Below are 18,691 nucleotides of genomic sequence, written 5' to 3'. Positions count from 1 at the left end.
GCAGCATAAAGGGGCCTTAAAGTGGGTGGAAATGCCCCCCTTGTGCAGACCACCTCCAAGCTGGTGAGAGCTTGCCCTGGCTCTGCTCCAAGCCATGATGTAGGAGGAGTTTTGGGGTATGGCCAGAGTTCTCTGCTTCCCCAGGCCCATAGAGGTCCATGAGAAATTGTGTAAGTTAGAGCACCCCTGAGGCTGCTCTGATGTAGCACAGGGCCCCAAAATACAGGAAGCCCCACTTCAGCCTTGCCTCAAGCGCAATAGCAGAGGAGCTAGGAATCCAGCCCTGGGCTCTTACGTCTACACCCGTCTGAACATGGAGTCAGAGCTGTTGCACCCACGTGGTATGCTCTGATCTACAAATAACCCCCAGAGGTAGCACTTAACACATCTGCTTTTCCTCTGTGGCATCACAAAGTCACTTTTTTTTTTTTTTTTTGCTTTTTTGAGTGCTTTTTTGGTATTTATTCCTCTTCCCTTCCCGAATCACTTCTGCAGAGGTGAGTCAGCCCTGCAGCCACACGCTCAGACTCAGCCCAGTGGTGAGCGCTAATTAGAGGAGGTGTGAGTAGAGCTTGTGCTGCATGAAGCGGCCCTGATTTTCCCCCACCCCAACACACACACACTGGGTTCATTTACCCAGGGTGCTTTTTGGGCACCAGATTAGGTTTGTTCTCTAAATTGACAGTGGGTTTTTTTTGGTCTTGTGCCCATCTGGGAGCGTCTTTTCCCGATCTCTCTCTCTCTCTCTCCTTCCTCCTCCTCAGGGTCCTTCATTCTTGGCCGAGCCTGGCTGTGGGCCTGTAGCGATGTTAAGAATTGGGCTTTTAAAGAATTTTTTTTTTTTTTTTTAATCTTAACCCCCAAACTGGGACACTTTTTTTTTCCGTTTGGCATAAATAGTCTCCCTGTGACAAAGCTTTACATTGAGTTTGCCATAGCAACCTACAGCAAAGCCAGTGTTTATAACACCCTGTCACCAGGGCTGGAGAAAACAAGCAGCTGCTGCCGTAGCAAGCTGGGGTGACGCTCTCCAGTAAAATGGGAGGGGTGTCGTCCACCACTAGGAGCTTCCGGTGCTGGAGCGGAGTTCCTCTGCAGGGCCCTGACATCAGGGCTATTGTGGGCTCATGCAGCAATCCAGCTGTGGGCACGTGGAAACGTGCCAGGCAGCTGCCTCGCTGAGTGGAAGGGATGGGGCCAAATGCCACACGGGTCTTTCTCTCTGACTCTGTTCCTTTAACTTTCTATAGGAGTAAGGAGCAAATGGTTTCATAGAAGGACTTGAAGCCAACCTGTTACTCCCAGGAGAAACTTGAGGAAGGTTGAAATTGGGCTCTGAAGGCAGCAGCCTGATTCATTTTAAGTGAGGCACGATCCTTCCTTGCTTCACCGGCCTTTCTGTCCTCTAAGCGGTGAGCTCAGTCCTGGTCTCCCAGTAGCACAACATGGGAGAAACTCCATTTGACACCAGGATCGGGCCCACTCTTCCACCCTTGGTCCTGAATCACAACTGTGATATCTGTCTGCAGACAGGTGGGGAAATACCCAGAGGGACTCGGCATCTGAGCTGATGAGACGCTCTTTGACCTTGGAACCCAGAGTGGGGGAGGCCAGGGAGTGGAGACTAGGGGAGAGGGGCAGAGAGGGATGCAACTTTGAATTCCTATCCTCTTCCCCATTTGGGGAGTGAACAATGGAGATGACTAGGCAGTGAGCCTGTATACTGCCTGCTACACGCCCCCCCATGTATGATGCTGAAACAAGTCAACTGTGCTTGATCTCTAGACCCAGGATCTCTGCCTGGCTGGGTCTGCTTTAATCACCTTGGTCTGTGGGAAAGATCATCCCTATCGTATATAATATATATATATAATCTGTCTAGAGCAGTGGTTCCCGAACTTTAACAGCTCGTGAACCCCTTTCACTAAATTGTGAAATCTTGTGAACCACCTCCTGAAAATGAATATTTCCAGGGATTTAGATTTAAATTTCCTCCACACTGTGCAGGGCTCCTGCTGCTGGACCCCGTTGACTGCCCCAGTCAACTGAGCTCCACTGAGCTTGGGCTGCAGGTCCCACTGACCACCGGTTCTCAGGCTGCCAGCCCCACACAGACCTCTGAGGTTCGGGCGGCCGGCTCCCCTGCTGATTGGGGCGTGGGGGCAGAGCTCGGGCTGCTCTCCCTGGGGCTCAGGCTGTCTGCTCTGCAACTGGGTCCCACCTGCTGCCTCCAATGCCCGGGGTCTTCTGGCTGCCATTAGTGAAATTTTTCTGGCGAACCCCCTGTAACGTTCTGCAAACCCCAGTTTGGGAACTACTGGTCTAGAGGCTTACGCTGCACTCAAGGCTGTAGCACCTTCTGCTAGTTGCTGGGAACAGGGCACCTTCCTAGCATGGAGAGCCGGATTATCAAGGCAATGTAACTTGGGGGGAGAGAAGGGGAAAAAGCAAAGCCAAGGTAAGTGAGACCCTCTCCCAGATGTGCCACTTCCACTGGCTGTGGGTATGTTTGCTCTGGGCCCTGCAGGCTGATCCCAGACCTTGTTGTCTCCATCCTGACACACAAGTTGTGGGCATCTTTCTCCTTAGTCATGAAAGGGCAGTAGCTAGAGTGGGTCAGAGCACAACAGCTTGTGCCGGACTCCTCCCTTCCTTCCCCCCCCCCAGCACCTTGCTACCTCAAGAGCAAAGGGAAACTGCCAACTCCAGGAGATGGCTGAGGGAATTACTAGGCCAGAGCTGGAATCCGTTTTGGGACTTACAAGTACCTCTGAGCATCCCAGGTAAGCCATGTTGGCTGAAGCATTGGCTGTGACCAAGGGAGCCCTCTCTCCAAGTGACACTCTGCGGGAGATACAGGGAAATGCTGGCCTGGACCATCGTCTCTGGAGACGATGCTGTGTACAACCCTTTCCAAAGACCCCAGGAGAGGACAGAGTTGGACTGGGATCTGCAGCCCAGGACAGGGAGCCAACAACTTTTTTTTGTTTTTGTTTTTTTTAGATCGTTCTTTTCAAAAGGAGGCCGTGGCTTTTGGATGCCTATATCTATATTAAAAAAAAAAAAAATTAGGTGCCCAACTTGGACCTCTCCAGCCTGAGCAGCTGTTGCTTCAGTCCAGCCCCAGGCCAATCATTCAGCCAGTGCTGGCCACTGATCTCTGCCATCCCAGATCTAGGAGTTGGGACCTTCTCCCCCTCAACAGGGAACATAGGTCTGCATGAGGATGAAGCCCCTAGTAGGGGCATGAGGAGCTACACCAAAGTCTCTGAGCCGTGGAGCAAGGCAAATACAACAGTGTACTGTGACTGCAGGCCCCAGAGAGCCCTGTCTAGAGGGAAGGGGGAAAATGCCCCCCTTGGCAGGTTCTTAATGTATGTGAAGGCTGGGCCTGACTATTTTAGAGAGGATAACCTCTCCGGCCGTCCCACAGCAGCCTCACACCCTCCCCTGCTCCTGCCCAGGGGTAGCTTCCCTTTCTCTCACATGGGGAGTGCCCTGCGTTCCAAGGGGGAGGTCTGGGCCCCAGATCCCGCTGACCATTCTGTGTCAGTCCCTGCACCCTGGAGTGGAGAGATGGCACTTGGGTGCCATCAGCTGCACCTCTGCTCGCTTGCCTTTTGGTTTTCCACCCCGGGAGGGGTGTCCTGTCTCCCTAATGCCAGTAAGTGTCTTCTCCCTCTGCCATGCTGGAGGTGTAATGCAGCCATTTATTATTCCGGGCAGGTTTGTCTGCAGCACTGCATCAGCTCCATCATTTCTCATCAGCTGCTCCCTCCTCCTCCTGCTCCTGCCAGCTTTTCTCTGTTCCACACCCCCACACTCCTTCCCTCCCTCTTTCCTTCCTCACTTGGCTACACACCTCCTGACTGTGAAGGGGGATGGGATGGGAGTGGTTGGGGTGCGGCTGGGGGCAGGAGTCTGCTGGGAAGGGGGTTTAGTGGGGATGGAGAGGGGGCTGTGTATGTATATATGGGGGGTACATGACGATGATTTTTAAGGGGACCTAGTCCCCCCCCTCCCCTGGATCCTGTCCCCCCAACCTAGGTGTAGAAAGGAAGGACCCTGCTGGGCCTCTCCTGTCAGTACCCTCTCTCTCCTGCCCTTCCTTTTTTTTTTTTTTTTTTTTTTTTTCCCCCCCTCATTTGAAAGGATCCTTTTTGGTTTTAAATATCCATCTCCCCCCCCCCTTTTTTTTTTTTGATGCCCTCTGCAGATCCCAGCTGTGCCAGCCCTGCATTACATCCACTGGGTGCCTGCCCAGCCAGCACCCACCCTTCCCCAGCTTACCTGGCCTGTAAATGTTTCCACTCTTCTCCCCTATCCCTGCCCCTACACTTGCAGATATGGCTGGGCTGGGGCGTGATCCAGTGCGGAGATGGGTTCAAAGGCTGTTTGTGTTCCTGCTCCATCAAAGGGTATCAAGGCCAGTGTAATGCAGAGGTGTTTTAGCATAGGCCCCCTGGGGCTTATTCCCTAGTCTCCTCTTGACATACAGGAAGTCTTCACTTGCCATACCCCTCTGCTACAGGATGTCTCCAACTCTCTCTCCTTTCCTAGCCCAGCCCAGGGCTCTTAGCCTGTAGACCTGGATTTAAAGCTTGCTTATGATATTGGTGAATTCAAGGGAGGAGTTTACGTTCACTTGCCAGGGTGACCGTTGCTCTGTGGCTCATCACAAGGCAGCACCGTTGGCTGTTTCTGCTCAGCAGGTGCCCCAGGACTGGAATAGCAGGGAATTGGGGCCAAGAGGCACAGGTGGTCCAGGAAGATGACACAAGAATGCAATAGCAGAGGGGAGCAGCAGGTTGGGAGTGAGGTGTGCCAGCAGAACTGTATAGATGAAACCCAGAGCGGGAATTGCTGGTCATGGAGGCATGCTGGTGGAGCTGATGCAGAGGGTGGAGATGGATCCCTTTGCCCTAGAGCTCTCCATATGTGGCTGTTGCAAAATGAGGACTGTATTTATCAGAATCCAGACTCTGGGTCTGACCCAACTGCCAGAGCTCTGGGAGAGTTGAATCCCAGGCTAGTCCTGTCCACCTCAGAGACCCACTGGTTGAAAAACCGCCTCTTGATAGACCCACCCCAATCCTATGTGAATCGGGGGACAAATGTGCTAGGAGCCCCCGATGCCAATTAAGAAGACTCACCTGTTGGGGACTTTCTCCACTTCCTTTGGGCTATTGAGAGGTCAGTTGGGGAACAATCCCTGCCTCTCTGGTCCCACCCCCTGCTTCACGTGTCCAGTACTAGGTGGAAGGATGCAGCCGTGTGCAGTAGCCTTGTCCTAGCGTCTCTGCTCTTGGCTGCCAGCAGCTGAGTGTTTGGGCTGCCTGGAGCCTTCTTCTGTTCTTCCGCACTGCCTTTCCCTCCCTTAGTCACTCTCTGCCTTACTCCCCCTTCAGAGGAAGGGACCCCGGGAAAAAACAGCTTCCCCCTTGGTGCCTAGAGGCTCTGGAAACTAATTAGAGAGTTAGGAAAAAAGAAACGGAGGACTTGTGGCACCTTAGACTAGAGAAATTTGAGCATAAGCTTTCGTGAGCTACAGTTCACTTCGTCGGATGCATTCAGTGGAGGAGATAGGGACAGTCAGATGAATAATGTCATTAGACGCTTGTTAGAGTGCTGGCTGTTGGGGCTTTCCTCCTTCTCTCCCTGGCCATGGTGGGGCCGAAGGAGATTCCAGAGGGTCACCCTGCCCCATGGGCTTCTTTCTGTCCCTGGCAGGGCCTCTGGGGCCATTTGTCTGGCTCCAAAGAGCACCCTGAGCACATCCATTTAGTAGTTTCCAGCTATAATATTTAACGCCCAGGAGGGGACTGGCTGGACTGGGCCTTTGACATGTAAATTGCCTGGAATGACGTGGCTAGGTGGGTGTCACCTTAATGTGTCCCCTGATTTGCGGTCTGCATGGTTGGGGTAAACCTACTGTGGTGGTCCGTGCCCCTCCCCCCCCCAATTAGGGTGAACCTGGCATTTGTAAGAGTGTCAATAGGGTCAGTGTGAAGCTGTAGATCTCATGGGTCAAAGTGTGGCCAGGCTGAGCTTGCACCCGGACTCCCAGATGAGGGGGTAGCCGTCTTTAAAGGAGACTGAAAACTGATTTTTGATCCATCCCAGCTAAACCTGGATGCATGGTGGGAGTGCATTTCCTGGACGTGCCCTGGGTCTGTCTGTCCCAGCTGAGCCCAGGGCCACAGTGTTGCAGGCACAGGACATACACCTGATCCTACCCTGGAGAGCTTGCAGTCAAAGTAGAGCTGACAAAGAAGATGGGGAAACATGACTTGCCCAAGGTTATCCAGCAGGTCCGTGGCAGAGCCAGGTCTCCTGACTCCCAGTTCGGTGCCCTACCCTGTAGGACCACATTCCACTCCGATGGGCAGCAGTGCAAACTAGAGCTATCTGAGTGTAAGCAGACTTTCCTCCCCTGGGAATCTGTTATTTTTTGGTCTCTTCTCTCTTCCCCCCCCCCCACCTTGCAACCTGCCGAGAGGGATCCCTGGCGCTCCAGTTCTGAGGAGGAGAGGAATCTGGGGAGATAATGATAGGTGTCCTGCAGGCTCCTCCAGGGGTAATTATGGAGTCTGCAATTCCAGGATTAATTAGCTGCCTTTCTCTCAACCTCTTAGCTCTTTTCAGAAGATGTTATTTGTTATGAAAGGGGAAAAAATAGGAACCATAATCCCCCCCACCCCCAAACACGCTATTAATCAGCAGGGGTCTGTTTAATTGGATCTGCCATCTTGTACCTCCTCCCGCAGGGAGCTTTAACGCCCTTAAATGATAGATGAGTAACGGCTCCACTAGAGAGGCTCCTTTGTGGGGTGGGGGAGGGCAAAGCAAGTAGATGGTTGGACAGATGCGCTTTCTTCTATAGCACCAAGCCGTGACCTAGAGTTGCGCCAAGAGGGCTTCCTTAAGGGGTTTCTTGTTTTAAGGCTGGGAAGAGGCAGACTCTCTCTATCCCTGAGGTGGGCCTACTTTTTTTAAGGGGAACCCTGAAAATTAATAATGGACTATTAAAGTTCCTTCCCCTAAACAAGGAGTTTGTTGGTCATCCATGTGTGTCCAGGGCTCAGCACAGTGGGGGTGTGGTTCCTGATTCATGGTAGCACCTAGAGGCCCCAGGCAGGGATCAGAGCCCTATTCTGGGCACTGTTCAGGCAGGGATCACAAAGACCATCCCTGCCTCAAAGAATTTACAGTCAAAAGCCTAGATTCTGCAAGCTGTTCTGCTTGGCTGGACCTCCATGAGCACTGAGATCCACCTGCATGGGACAACTTGTGGGGTTGGGACCTTGGGTTATAAAAAGATTCAAAAGGAGGATGAACAAACGGACAGGAGGAGTTGTGGTAGCAGTGAAAGGAGCAGGGGTTTCCTGGAAGACGCTAGCTACAGCTCCCCCCTTTCCCCATGTGCTGCTTGGGTGGATGTGACAGTAACTTGGCTGGCTGGCTTCCCTTTCTCTCTCCGTTCCTGGTTCTCATGCACTAACATGATGTTGTGTTCCCAGGATTACCCTGTTTTCACAAAGGCATCTCTTGAAGACACTTCTGTATCTGTCATACCTGACATCTGTAGCAACTCTTAAAATTCCCTTCAGAGGCTAAATCTGGGGGCACACAGACAGCATCTGCCAGCTCCTCTCTGCCCAAAGTGAGGAGAAGGATATGGAGAGAAACTGTCTCCCTCCTTCCCTATTGCATGGTGACTCCATATCTTTAGCCACCAGCCTGGAGTCTTCTCTTATCCTGTCTCCTTATCTCTAATCTCCACAGCCCAGTCTGTTTCTGCCTTCCCTGCAAGTAGCTGAATTATGCTGGGGGATGGGTGGAGTCATAATACCCCAATCCCTGGCCTAGCGGGATGTTTTTTCTGAGAATGCAGCTTGGATCATGCGTATCTTTGCCTCTGGAGTTTGGTTCTGCGGGATCTCTGCTGTCCTATTGCTTATGGAGGGAGTTGGAGCATCAGAGGGATTGAGATATTCCATGTTGTATTCAGGGAGAAGGGAAGGGGATGGGGTGGATGCTTCCTAGCAGCATACCCTGCCTAGTCCCTCCTTCCCAATTTGCTCCTCTATGTTCTTGTGCTTCTGGTGACCCCTTAGGTAGAGTGTTTATTTAATTGTGTTGCATTTGTTCCCAAGGGCCCCATATAAACACGTAGGAAAAGCCTCTTTCCCTACCCCTCAGAGCTTAGTCTAAGAAACAGGGTGCTTCAAGGACTGTGGTAGCTAGGCTGCTGTGAACTTCCTGGTCTCTCCAGTCCCTCTTCAGGGCAGATGCAACCCTGAAGAAATCCTAGATTGCAGCATAACTGCAACACCCCCAGTTGGAGAAGCCCACTTTGTGCATGCATTTTCAGGGTCAGTGACCTTGAGCAGACTGCAGTCGTGAGTCCAAGCATTAAAGAAGGCACAGGTGCTCTTGGACTATTGGTGGAGAAAGTCTCCTCTAGCAATCTGGGGAGGGGGACATCCTCAAGCATTCAATCCCCCAACCCCTTCCTTGCCAGCTGCTTCCGCTCTTGGAGAGGGCAGGGAAAGCCTGGGGGCCCAAAATGTCTGCAATCCAACTGGGGTATGAAGTTCCGTCCCAGCATTTCCCTACAACTGTTGCAGGTGCTGAGGACTCTACCTCCCCCCCCACCCCTCCCCGAAAGAGGAGGAGAAGAAACTGAAGTGGATTTCTCTGCCCATCTGGAACAGACTCTTGAATCCTCCCCAGTTTTAATATTCCAGATTCTCTCCCTTCCTGCTTCAGGGAACCCACTGAGACTTGCTCTGGAATTCTCCCTTCCATGCAGGATACAGCTGGTGCTGATGCTAACTCAGCTGTGTCTGCACGTGGGGCTTCCTTGCTGAATAAGTCACAGTATTTCTCTCCTCCTCATTGCCCCATTCTAAGTAACGGTAATAGCTAGTAATCATTGTACAGATGGGGAATCTCGGGCAAAGAAGCTAAAGGGATGTAGTACAAAAATCTCTCTTGTATTTAAATGGTTTGGGGGTTTTTTTACCCATGTTAACTGACAATCCACTCATAACTTAAACAAAAGGCCTTTTAAGCTCCAATTTGTTTGTCCACATTTATGTTTGTTTACTACTTTAGCTTTGTCTCTCTTCCAGGCAGAGAAGAAATCAGTGGAGTCACTTTCACATTTTATGTATAGTCAGTTTCACAGCCAGATTCTCAGGGTGTCCCTGGCATTGCAGAGGGGTGTGTAAGAAACAGCTATTGTCCAGTGGAAGTCTTTGTTTTTAAAACAAATAAATGGAAATATTTCTTTTCCTCTCCGCTTTGGGCCAGAAAGCTGTGGATGGAGCAGAGTCACTTGGGTCCTCTTTGTGACTCAACTGGCAAGTCATTTACCCGGGGGGCCCGCAATCTTCCCTGCTGGGTAGTTAGGCCAGTGATGCTGATGCACTTTGAAGTGCTTTGAGATAGAGATGAAGGACCAGATCCTCAGCTACCGTTCAGCAGCGTAGTTTTGTTGAGGTCAGCAGAGCTTAGACTGTCTTGTTCTGTATTTGTACAGCACCTAGTGCCATGGGGTCCTGGGCCGTGACAGGCTCCTACGCCTCACAGTAATACAAATAGACCCATTTCTGCTAGCTAACAGTCCAGCTTGAAAAGGACTACTAGTGCTAAGCGTTGTTGCTATGAAGCAGCTTTTTCTTACACCATCTAGTTGTCAGGCTGGGCATGTCCCTTTAAGATCCTGCCCTAAAACAGGGTAGAGGTGGGATTAGAACCTGAGGGTTCCCGGCTCCAGTGCTCCATTCCTAGACCTTGCTGCCTCCCGGTATTTCTTGTATTGGTGCATCCCTAGCACCGTGGCTCTCGGTCCCCCGTTCCATGGCACAGGCATCTCGGTCCTCTTGCTAATGACGGTATTTTTGTTTTAAATCTGTCTTACAGCTCCCATTGCCGCTGGTATCCAGGGAACCCTCCTCCTTCTCCAAGAGACACACTGGTTGTTGCTAAGGTCGCTTCCACGGTAACATGCACATCCTGTTTACACCTTTATCTGGAGAAGTTGGGCTCAGCTAGTCACGCTGCTTCACCTGGGAAGCTGTAGAAGGAAGCACCTGCTTCCCCTTCCCCACCTCTGGCACGTCCGTGAGGATTCTCCTCTCTGTCAAGGCTCCGCCATCCAGTCCTCTACGGGGCCGTGGAGCTAAGGTGGCTCCAGAGAGCTGCCAAGGACCGTCTCTGTCCCCTGTGGGACTTTCAAGGGAGGGAGGTGAACAAATAGGAGCCAGCGTTTTTCCACACGCGTCTGTTGCAACTCCCGCTGTTTTGGCAACATGACGAACAATGCTGCCGACCACCATCCTGGGAATTCGGTCACCGAGGGCAGCCATGAAGGGGATTTCGGCTGCTCCCTGGTCGACCTGCGGACCCTCATGGAACTTCGGAGCGGTGAGGCCGTTGCAAGGATAAATGACTCGTACGGGGGTGTGCAGAACATCTGCAAGAGGCTGAAGACATCGCCGGTGGAAGGTAAGGGGCTGGCCTGGCCCAGGCGGGTTAGCAGAAACTGAAACAGGAGTTGTTTCTCCCAAGCTCCCATGTGCTCTGGAGGATCGGAGGGGAACCGTTCCTGATCTTGCCTGTCATTGATCAGTGGTGGGTTAGAATTTACCATCTAGTTAGGCCTAAACCTGCAAATTGGAGGCCGCAGGCCTACATTCCCCATGCAGTTGCGTGGCTCAGTAGTTGTGAGGGTCCATCAGATTACTGTAAGTATTCAAGTGGCCCAATCCGAGATCGGGGCCCCATTGTGTTGTGTGCTGGCCGTACATCAAGTAAGAAACGGTCCCTGCCCCCAAAGAGTTTAGTCTAACTAGACAAAACAGCCCAAGGAAGTAGCAATATCCCCATTTTGCAGCAGAAGGGGGCTGAGACACAGAGATCAAATGGCGGACTTGAGAGGGGTGCCCAGGTCTCAAGAGTCCCAGCCCTAACCACAAGACTATCCATTCACGTTCACCCTGCAGCCTCCAACTGCCTTCTCTTTGCCAGGCCCCCAAAGTGGGATGCAGATTCCAAACTGAGGGAACGGGCGAAGGGTTGAGTAGTTTAGGAAGCGTGAAAAGCTGTGGGATTCCTTTCCGCGGCTGGCCTGTTGCCCATGAGCTTTGCTCCAGCATTTCTGCCGTTAAATAATTGATAGCGCTAACAGCAGGATAGCGCTGGGGCAGCGTGGGCTGGTGGTGAAGGAGAGTTTAAAGGTAGATTAGGAACTCAGCAGCCACGGTCCAGCTACCAGCCGGACAGCTGTGACTCTAGCTGGGTTTGTCATATGTCCTTGCAAAGCTCTCATGCTAGTGTCCTGAACAACTGTGTATGTAACCAGCTGTTCCCCAGAGGCAGACACTTACAGGAGATGCTTCTAATATGGACTCACCAATTCTCTGGACTCCTAAAAGGGGGTCATAAGGTCTACATGTAAAACCAAGTAACCCTTGGGTGGGGATGCTCCCCCCTGGCAGCCATGCTAACCAGGTTGCTGCCTGAGCCCCTCCAGAGAACTTCCCAATAGAAATGTGGTCCTTGCAGTGTCAGAAAGTAATCCTGGGTGGCTGATGATGATTCTAGTCAGCCTCCCAGGCCAGGCTTATGTTACCTGGAGTGTTGCACTCCATACTTTTTTATTTTCCTAGCCCCCAAACTCTTTTTGAGGATCCTCCAATCTAGGCTTGCAAGAGGCAGGATAGCGTCAATGCATCTGGGTAGCTGGTGGTCCTAGCAGAGAAAAGGAAGGAAAAGACAAGGAAAGTGCTTTTTTTAACACCAGCGAAGTGTGTTGGACAAGGATTCCTAGGAGGGGAGCTAATGTTAAGGTGGCAGGGACTGGGCTGGCTGAATAGACTTGGCCATTGCCTACGGAAGGCAGAGGGGATCGGCACGGATGGCAGCTGCATTAGCAAGGCCAAGACTCCAAAATCAGGTGTTTTCTCGCTTCACTTTGAGAACTTGTTGTTCTTAGCTCTTTCGTATTGTGGTTTAAGTGCTGGATTAGCATATTTCACAGCCGTGCCTGGGAACGGGAAGGTGTGCTGGGGAGAAAGGAAGACAACACAAGATCTGTTCATGGGGGGAGAGATGGGGACATCCTGTTTTGGAAATGCCAAATTCAGATCACAAAGGAATGTGTTTCTCATGCCAAGCGGTGAATGCACATGCATGGAGGGGTGGAGAGTTACACCCCAGATGCTGCTCTGTGCTCTTGCTTCTGTTTGCAGAGAAGAGAGCTGAAAGGCAGCTGTCCTAATTCCCCCAGTCTTTTTTTTTGTCTGACTCTCTCCCTTGTTTCCAGACCTGCACATTCCTCCATCCCACGCAGCCCCAGCTTTGCTCTCACTTGGGTTGATTTCCGCCCAGCGCCGAGGTTACTGCAAACACTGAAGGCTGGAGTGCTGCATCCCGCCGTCTTTCCGAGTTCCCTGTTTTTTCCTGTCATCCTCCCACGCGTCCCCTTTTTTTGTTGTCTCTCTTTTGGATCTTGACGGGTTGAGAAATTTTTTTCTTCTTTGCCTGTGACAAAACACTGACGTGATCGATGGCCCTGATGCAAGAGACGTGCTCGGGCCTGGGAAAGACACCATAGCCAGCAGCATGGTAGACTGTAATGATGCCATTCCCCTCAGGCCCAGGGCTTTCGCTCTGCATCCCAGTAAATCTCATGTGTGCGTTCCATGAGAGAGCCTGTGCACAGCTTGATTCATCCAGATAATGTCACCACAGTGACTGGCTAGGGAAACAACCAGCGGGTCAGAGAGCTTGCAGGCCCAGGGTAAATAGCCCAGTGTGATATATTTAGTAGATGGCAATGCTCTCTGCACAGAGAAGTATAACCCTGGTGGAAGGGAATAGATTCCCCTCACTGGCAGCTTAGTGAAGCCAGCATTTTCAGCAGCAACTCTTGATTTGGGGGAACCTCAGTACTTGAGAGCACAGCCTGAGACACTGATTCAGGAGGTGCTGAGCACCCACGGTGCCCCAGTTGAAGTTGATGGGAGCTGCAGGTGCTCAACACCTGTGAAAATCCAGCCCGAGGAGTGTCCTCTTGGCTCCTGAATGTAGATTGAGATGGATTTCTGATTGGTCCTCCAGCAGGGCTGAGGATCAGTATACATCTTTCTCTTAAAGTAAGTCCCTACCCCAAAGAGTAATCTTCTGGGTTTGTACAGCACCTGGCACAATGGGGTCTGGTTTGTGACTAGGGTCTTGGGTGCTACTGCAATATAAACCATTAGGGGGAGCATGGAGTGTTTTGGTTTTTTTTAAACCTCAGCTTATGGAGTGTCCTACTCCTCCCCCAAAGTTACTAGGGCTACTGCCTGGGTCTAGCAGTTCCTCTTCACTCTTTTTTTTTAAGTTACAGGCTAACCAGCGTTCAGAACAACCTCCATTAGGCAATCCCTTTTATTAAGTGGTCCATAAATCAACCCCATGGTTCACTTGCTGAGTGCAGAGAGGTGGTGGTGGTTAATGTTGTGGTGTTTACATGGCACTGATGCCCAAAGGCCCCAGTCACAACAGGCCCCATCATGCTAACTCCTGCACAAGCTGAGGGGAAGTCGTGGTTGGTCTGTAACTCAGTTGTCCTGGCCCCTGGTGGTTTGTATAAAATGGGTTCCTCTGACAGTCCATGTTCAGCCCTGCTCTGTGGAGTCCTGTGCCCCATGCCAGTGAAAGTCCCAGATTAGAGTTTGAGGGGGAGGCTTGAACGTGCTTGCCAGGAGCCAAGACCCTTTGCGCATTGGTCAAGTTCAGTTCCATGCTCTGCAGCTGGCCCATTTTTGTCATGGGCTGAGCCAAAGCTTTGGTTCTAAACAGCCCATCCTTGAACCTTCTGGGGACTTTGGACTCCCCTACAGCTTGGGCCCGTCTTTAGTATCAGCAGGACGCAGGGATGAGGCCAGGTTCGACCGCAGTTAGACATGCTGGCCATTTCTGGACCAAATCTTCTCTGAACCTTTATTCCGCCCATTGGTTTTTCAATCTCTTGCGGCAGCCCCTGTGCTTCTGACTTTTGCTGGGATCGGAAGGGTGTAATGACTGAGAGGCTGTTCTTGGATCCTTCCAGTCCAAAGGGAATCTGGCCTGGAATAGCAGGGGGAGCAGTGGATCAGGAATGAGCTGCAACTGCAAGAGTGGGGGGGTCTCTTGACCAGAGAGCCGCAGGTCAGGATGGAGGTGCAGTGACAGAGCTGTTTGGAAGCCCTAGGATTAACATGGAAACATCCTCTTAAGTTGAGAGGAAGTTACAGAATCTATTTTGCTGATACAACTTGTCCTCTGAGACCTTCTGCCTTGACATATAAAATATAAGAGCCCTCTGCGGGTAACTTCTAGTACTGCTGAATTCCGGCTTGGCTCCCCGGGATGTACATGTCCAGAGAGTCTCACTCCCTCCACTACGTCTCCTGCTCTTCCCTGCATTGCAACAGAAGGTGCTTTTGGGCAGGGACAATGTCCCTGTATGCTAAATCTTGTCCACAAATTGTTAGCGGCAGAGTCACTGTTCGCATTTCAAGGCATCTACAGCCAAGTCCAGTCTCCCTAAACTTCAAATCGCGGAGTTCAGCAAGAGGGTGTTCACCAGTGACACTCTCCTAGGGCATCTAGATTGCCTGGGTCAATACAAGGGTGCTTTATCCAGCACTAGAGTCCAGCTCCTGTCCCCACTCTATGAACCCCATCTCGGGGACAGCCGAGTGTTGAGGGTTCTTCACAGACACAGCCTACGCTGCTCTCTATTGGAATAGTTGCATTTTGAATCTTAAGCTTCATGGCTCAGAATGACCCCTTCCCAAGAGCTCGCTGCTAGGTTTGTGTATTCCAAAGCATAGCCATAGGGCCTTTGGCAGCCCCTTCCGTGACTGCTTGGGTCAGGCAGATATATTTAGAGATGCCCTGATGGGGACTCTTTGGTTGGGAGCTAGAGAACCAGAGGGTCTGTCTGCCCAGCAGCCTCCGTGAAAGATCCCGTGTACAGTCATTACAGCTCTTCTCTGCCACAAGGGACACTGGCGGGGGAAGCACTTTGTTCTGCACTGTGGAGCATAGTTTGGCTGTGTTTGCACCCCGTGGGGGCCTTTCCCATCCAGGCTTGTGACCCCCCCCACCTCCTGCTAAGTCATCATCTCTGCAAACTGGCCTCTCTGTATTTAAGCCAATCAGGGCTCTGGCCAGCTCACTCGTGGTGGGACCGGAGTCAACCACCCGGTGACTGTCAGGGGATGGTAAGGAGGTCCCTGCTGTCAGGCGATGAAGAATGTCCTCCTGAGCTCCTAGTTGCTTTGGTCCTCTGCCCCTTTGCGTGTTATCTTGTAGGCATGTAGACCATTGTCCCTCTGTTCCAACTGCTGTGAAATTAACCCTCTGCTCTGAGAGTTTGGAGCAAGGCTGGTTTGTGGTGGCGAGGGAGGTGGGGTGGGAAAGGGAGCTGTACACAGCAGCTGTTGCCCTAAGCAAAAGCTTGTTCTGTGAATCAGTTTGATGGGAGTCTCTCTCTCGTTTTGCTATCTCTCCTGGGGGATGAGAGTGTCAGCAAATACAGCCTTGGCTGTCTCGCTGGCAATAACTGCACCAGAGTCCCCTTTTGCTCCCCTGGCCCCCTCTCTTCCTCCTCCAGCCTGCAGAGCTAGCATGGAGAGCCCAGCCCATAACTGGGGATCCGTGGGCCTGAGGCTGGCTTAGCCAGCCAGTCGCTTTGTCCCAGCTTCCCTAGAAGAGGCAAATCTTCCTGCTGGCAGTACAAAATAAAATAACCCAATGGGGCATGGGGAATAGCAGAGGCAAGCCATGAGACCTTTCCGGTGCCCAAGGACTGCAGTGACAAGAGCACCGAGAGGGGTAAAGAGCCAGGGCTGGGCACCTGACCTGTTTTTCTGTGTGTATGTGCACAAACTAACCTGGAGAAGGAGACCCACATTCAGCCAGGAGAAGAGTGGCAATGGGATGCTGCATTCTGGGGGGGAGAGATTGCTGTTCAGGTTCCCCTCCCCAATAGGTTCAGTGCCCTTTTACTCCTGCCAGAGGCCATGTCTACCCTAGAGCCCTTTACTGGGATAGGTACACCGCTATGCTATGTACACCGGCAAAGCACTCCTGGCATGCATGCAGCTGTCCCAACGTAGCTGCTCTTTGTTTCAGTGTAGCAACCGCCCCGTGAACAAAACAAGATACCTTGGTGAAAGCGCGGCTTTACCAATCTAGCTGCACCTAAGCTAAGGGCTTCTGCCAGCACTGCTTTACCAGTCGGGGGTCACACGTCTTCACACCACTGGCCAACACATCTATGCTGGCTAGAGTCCATTGGCCTCTAAGCCATTCCCGTCACACCCAACACCTATCCATGATTGGCTGCCCCTTGTCCTTGCCTTCCTCCCTGACAGTGAGAGGATGGCCACAGTTGACTTGATGCACAAAGTGGCAGGTGGGTTATTTTGGAACCTCTTCTCTTCCCTCTCTGTAGCTCCTCCCCCCCATTAACCCTTTCTTTCCTTTCCTTCCTACTTTAACCGGCAAACGTCCTAGGGATTGCAATGGCTTACAAGTCTTTCACTTTTTTAATATATAGTTGTTGTCGTGTCTAGAGGTCCCAGCTGAGATCGGGGCCTTGTTGTACTTGGTGCTGTATGTACAGGATAAGCAATTTGAAAATCAACGGCAGTTGGATGCCTAACCCTTTTAGGGGCTTTTGAAAAATCGAACCCTAACAGATGTTCCCAAGGTCGCATGTGGCATCTGCAATAGTGCAGGGAGCTGAATTCTGATAGTCTAAATCCCTGGCCAGTGCCTTAATCCCGAGACTAGCCTCCCTCTCCACATCCTGGAGTCTTGCACCATTCCATCAATGGCACCATAATAAGCTTGGGAGCTCTCAGAGGGCTGCACCCCTGGAATGTCAGAGGTGGCTGTGGAAATCTCGGCGGGTTTGGCTGATTTCAGGACAGCAGGTGACCCTGTCACCGGCTCATCATGATACAGATTCTCCCACTTTCCTGTGGGTCCCCAACTGCAGTCACTCTGAGGCTCTGCTTTCCCCTCGGACTGTGGTGAATTGGCTCCCTTTGGAAGGTGAAAGGGTGTGACAGTGTTCCCCCCCCCCCCCGACAGCTGGTAGGAGGATTAGCGGAATGAGGTTAAGGGTGACCATGAAGAAAAGAACACTGAAAGTTGGGGAGAAGGAACAGGGCAGAGCAAGAGGGTGGGGATGGTTTGGGAGGAGACAGGCGGCTGGTGTGTATGTGCGAGCAGCAAGTTCCCTGCCAGACCAAGGACTAAGCAGTTAAGGTAAATGTGGGGAGTCTGCACTGACTTGCTTCTGGGCTGGCACCGCCTGTGGCGGTCACCTGCTGTGGCCCAAAGGGGGGCTGCTTGAGGGTAGAGGGAGAGCAGATCCGCTGTCTTGGGCATAACTGGGGAGACAAACCTAATCCACAGTCCCTGTTTGTGCTAGAAGTTGAGGGGAACAGTTATGGAAACTTGTGGAGTGGAGACTCTGGGGCAGGGGGCTCTCTGCCTCTGGCATGCAGCTGGGTCTGGGGAGGGGGCAGGAGACCTGGGCTGTGAGGCACGCTCGCGCTCTCTCTCGCTCTCTGTGTGTTGAGGGGCAGGCAGCAGGCCCAAGTGGGGCAGCTGCAGGGCTGAGTTGTGGGGTGCTCTCTGTGGCGGAGCAGAATCTAGGGGGTGGGGGCCCAGACTGTGAGGCTCTGGGGGCAGCTGCAGGGCCGAATTGTGGGCTGCGTTTTGCCGTTCCGGTACAGAGCCAGTGTACAGTTGGGGCTGTGGGGCTCACCCCCCTCCCTATGGCACAGAGCTGGGTGTGCCAGTAGGGCTGCAGCTGTCCTTGTTCTCTGACTCCATGTGCCTGGCATTCCTCCCTTCTCCCCCGTGCTGGGGAGCGTGCACTCATCCTCCCCTCCCAGTCCCTGGGCCATGACACCGCGTGAGTCAAACCACCCCATTATTTTCCATCCGGTCCAGAGACTTTGGGTGTGGCTCGTTCCCAGCCAGGCTTGTAGGGACACCCGGGCTGACTTCATCTGGCCAGCTTTCCTCTCCCTGGATCCTGCCGCCTCGCTCTCCCTTCGGACTGTATGGTGCCAGCCAGCCTGTGACGGGATGGGGGGGCGCTCCCTTGTCTGCTCTCCCCTCTCCACACCTCCAGCCCCCTGCATCTGCCAGGGCTACTCTCTCCCTGGCCCCCCTGATCTCCTGCGGGTGGCTGCAGCTGGGTAGAAGGGGAGGATTTTGTTCTCCTCTAAGTGGAAGCACTTGGGGCTCAGCTGGCTGAAGGAGGGGAAAACCCCCTCAAATGACAGGGAAGTCAGTCTCTAGCTAGAGGGTCTGTCCGGGTTTCCAGGCTGACCCAGCCTTGACCCACATGTGGAGGGGAGATAGTCCAAGTGTCTACAGTTCAGAGCACAGCTCTGAGTTTGACCTCCCCTGCCTGGTGCATCTCGGGAGTTGGCAGGAACCTGGCTGGGGCACCCTTAAGGTGGAAAATGCAGGGCTCTGAGCTTTTTAAGGTGGAGCTGGTCGGGAGACAGGCACTTGTGGATAAATTTCATTTAAGTCCACCCTGACGTAATGCCGGTTAAAGGGGCTGGGTTGACAGCCCCAGGAGACAACACTTCTGTGTCGCAACAGTGCAGAGATG

General features: G+C 52.5%; 1 protein-coding gene and 1 long non-coding RNA gene across 12 annotated transcripts in view; one reads left to right on the top strand and one right to left on the bottom strand.

The window, feature by feature from the left end:
• Nucleotides 1-18,691, top strand: part of ATP2B4 (ATPase plasma membrane Ca2+ transporting 4) — a 109,235-nt gene that overhangs the window by 37,591 nt on the left and 52,953 nt on the right. For 6 of the 11 annotated variants that reach the window (XM_038380196.1, XM_038380197.1, XM_043500521.1 and 3 more), the window contains exon 2: nt 9,931-10,515. In XM_038380196.1, the coding sequence (XP_038236124.1) occupies nt 10,320-10,515 (196 nt within the window). In that variant the 5' untranslated portion in view covers nt 9,931-10,319. Of the gene's footprint in view, nt 1-1,250; nt 1,534-3,072; nt 3,366-7,970; nt 8,118-9,930; nt 10,516-18,691 lie in introns of those variants that run through there. The other 5 variants (XM_043500519.1, XM_043500520.1, XM_043500517.1 and 2 more) reach the window with 3 other exon arrangements.
• LOC122457135 lies at nt 9,068-18,481 on the bottom strand. The gene is made up of 2 exons (XR_006276493.1): nt 15,939-18,481; nt 9,068-14,244 (listed from the first exon to the last, which is right to left on the bottom strand). It is a non-coding gene; the product is annotated as an uncharacterized LOC122457135 (long non-coding RNA).

Source organism: Dermochelys coriacea, chromosome 21 (assembly GCF_009764565.3).
Source record: "Dermochelys coriacea isolate rDerCor1 chromosome 21, rDerCor1.pri.v4, whole genome shotgun sequence".
NCBI lineage: Eukaryota > Metazoa > Chordata > Testudines > Dermochelyidae > Dermochelys > Dermochelys coriacea.
This window is presented reverse-complemented; position numbering and strand designations above follow the sequence as displayed.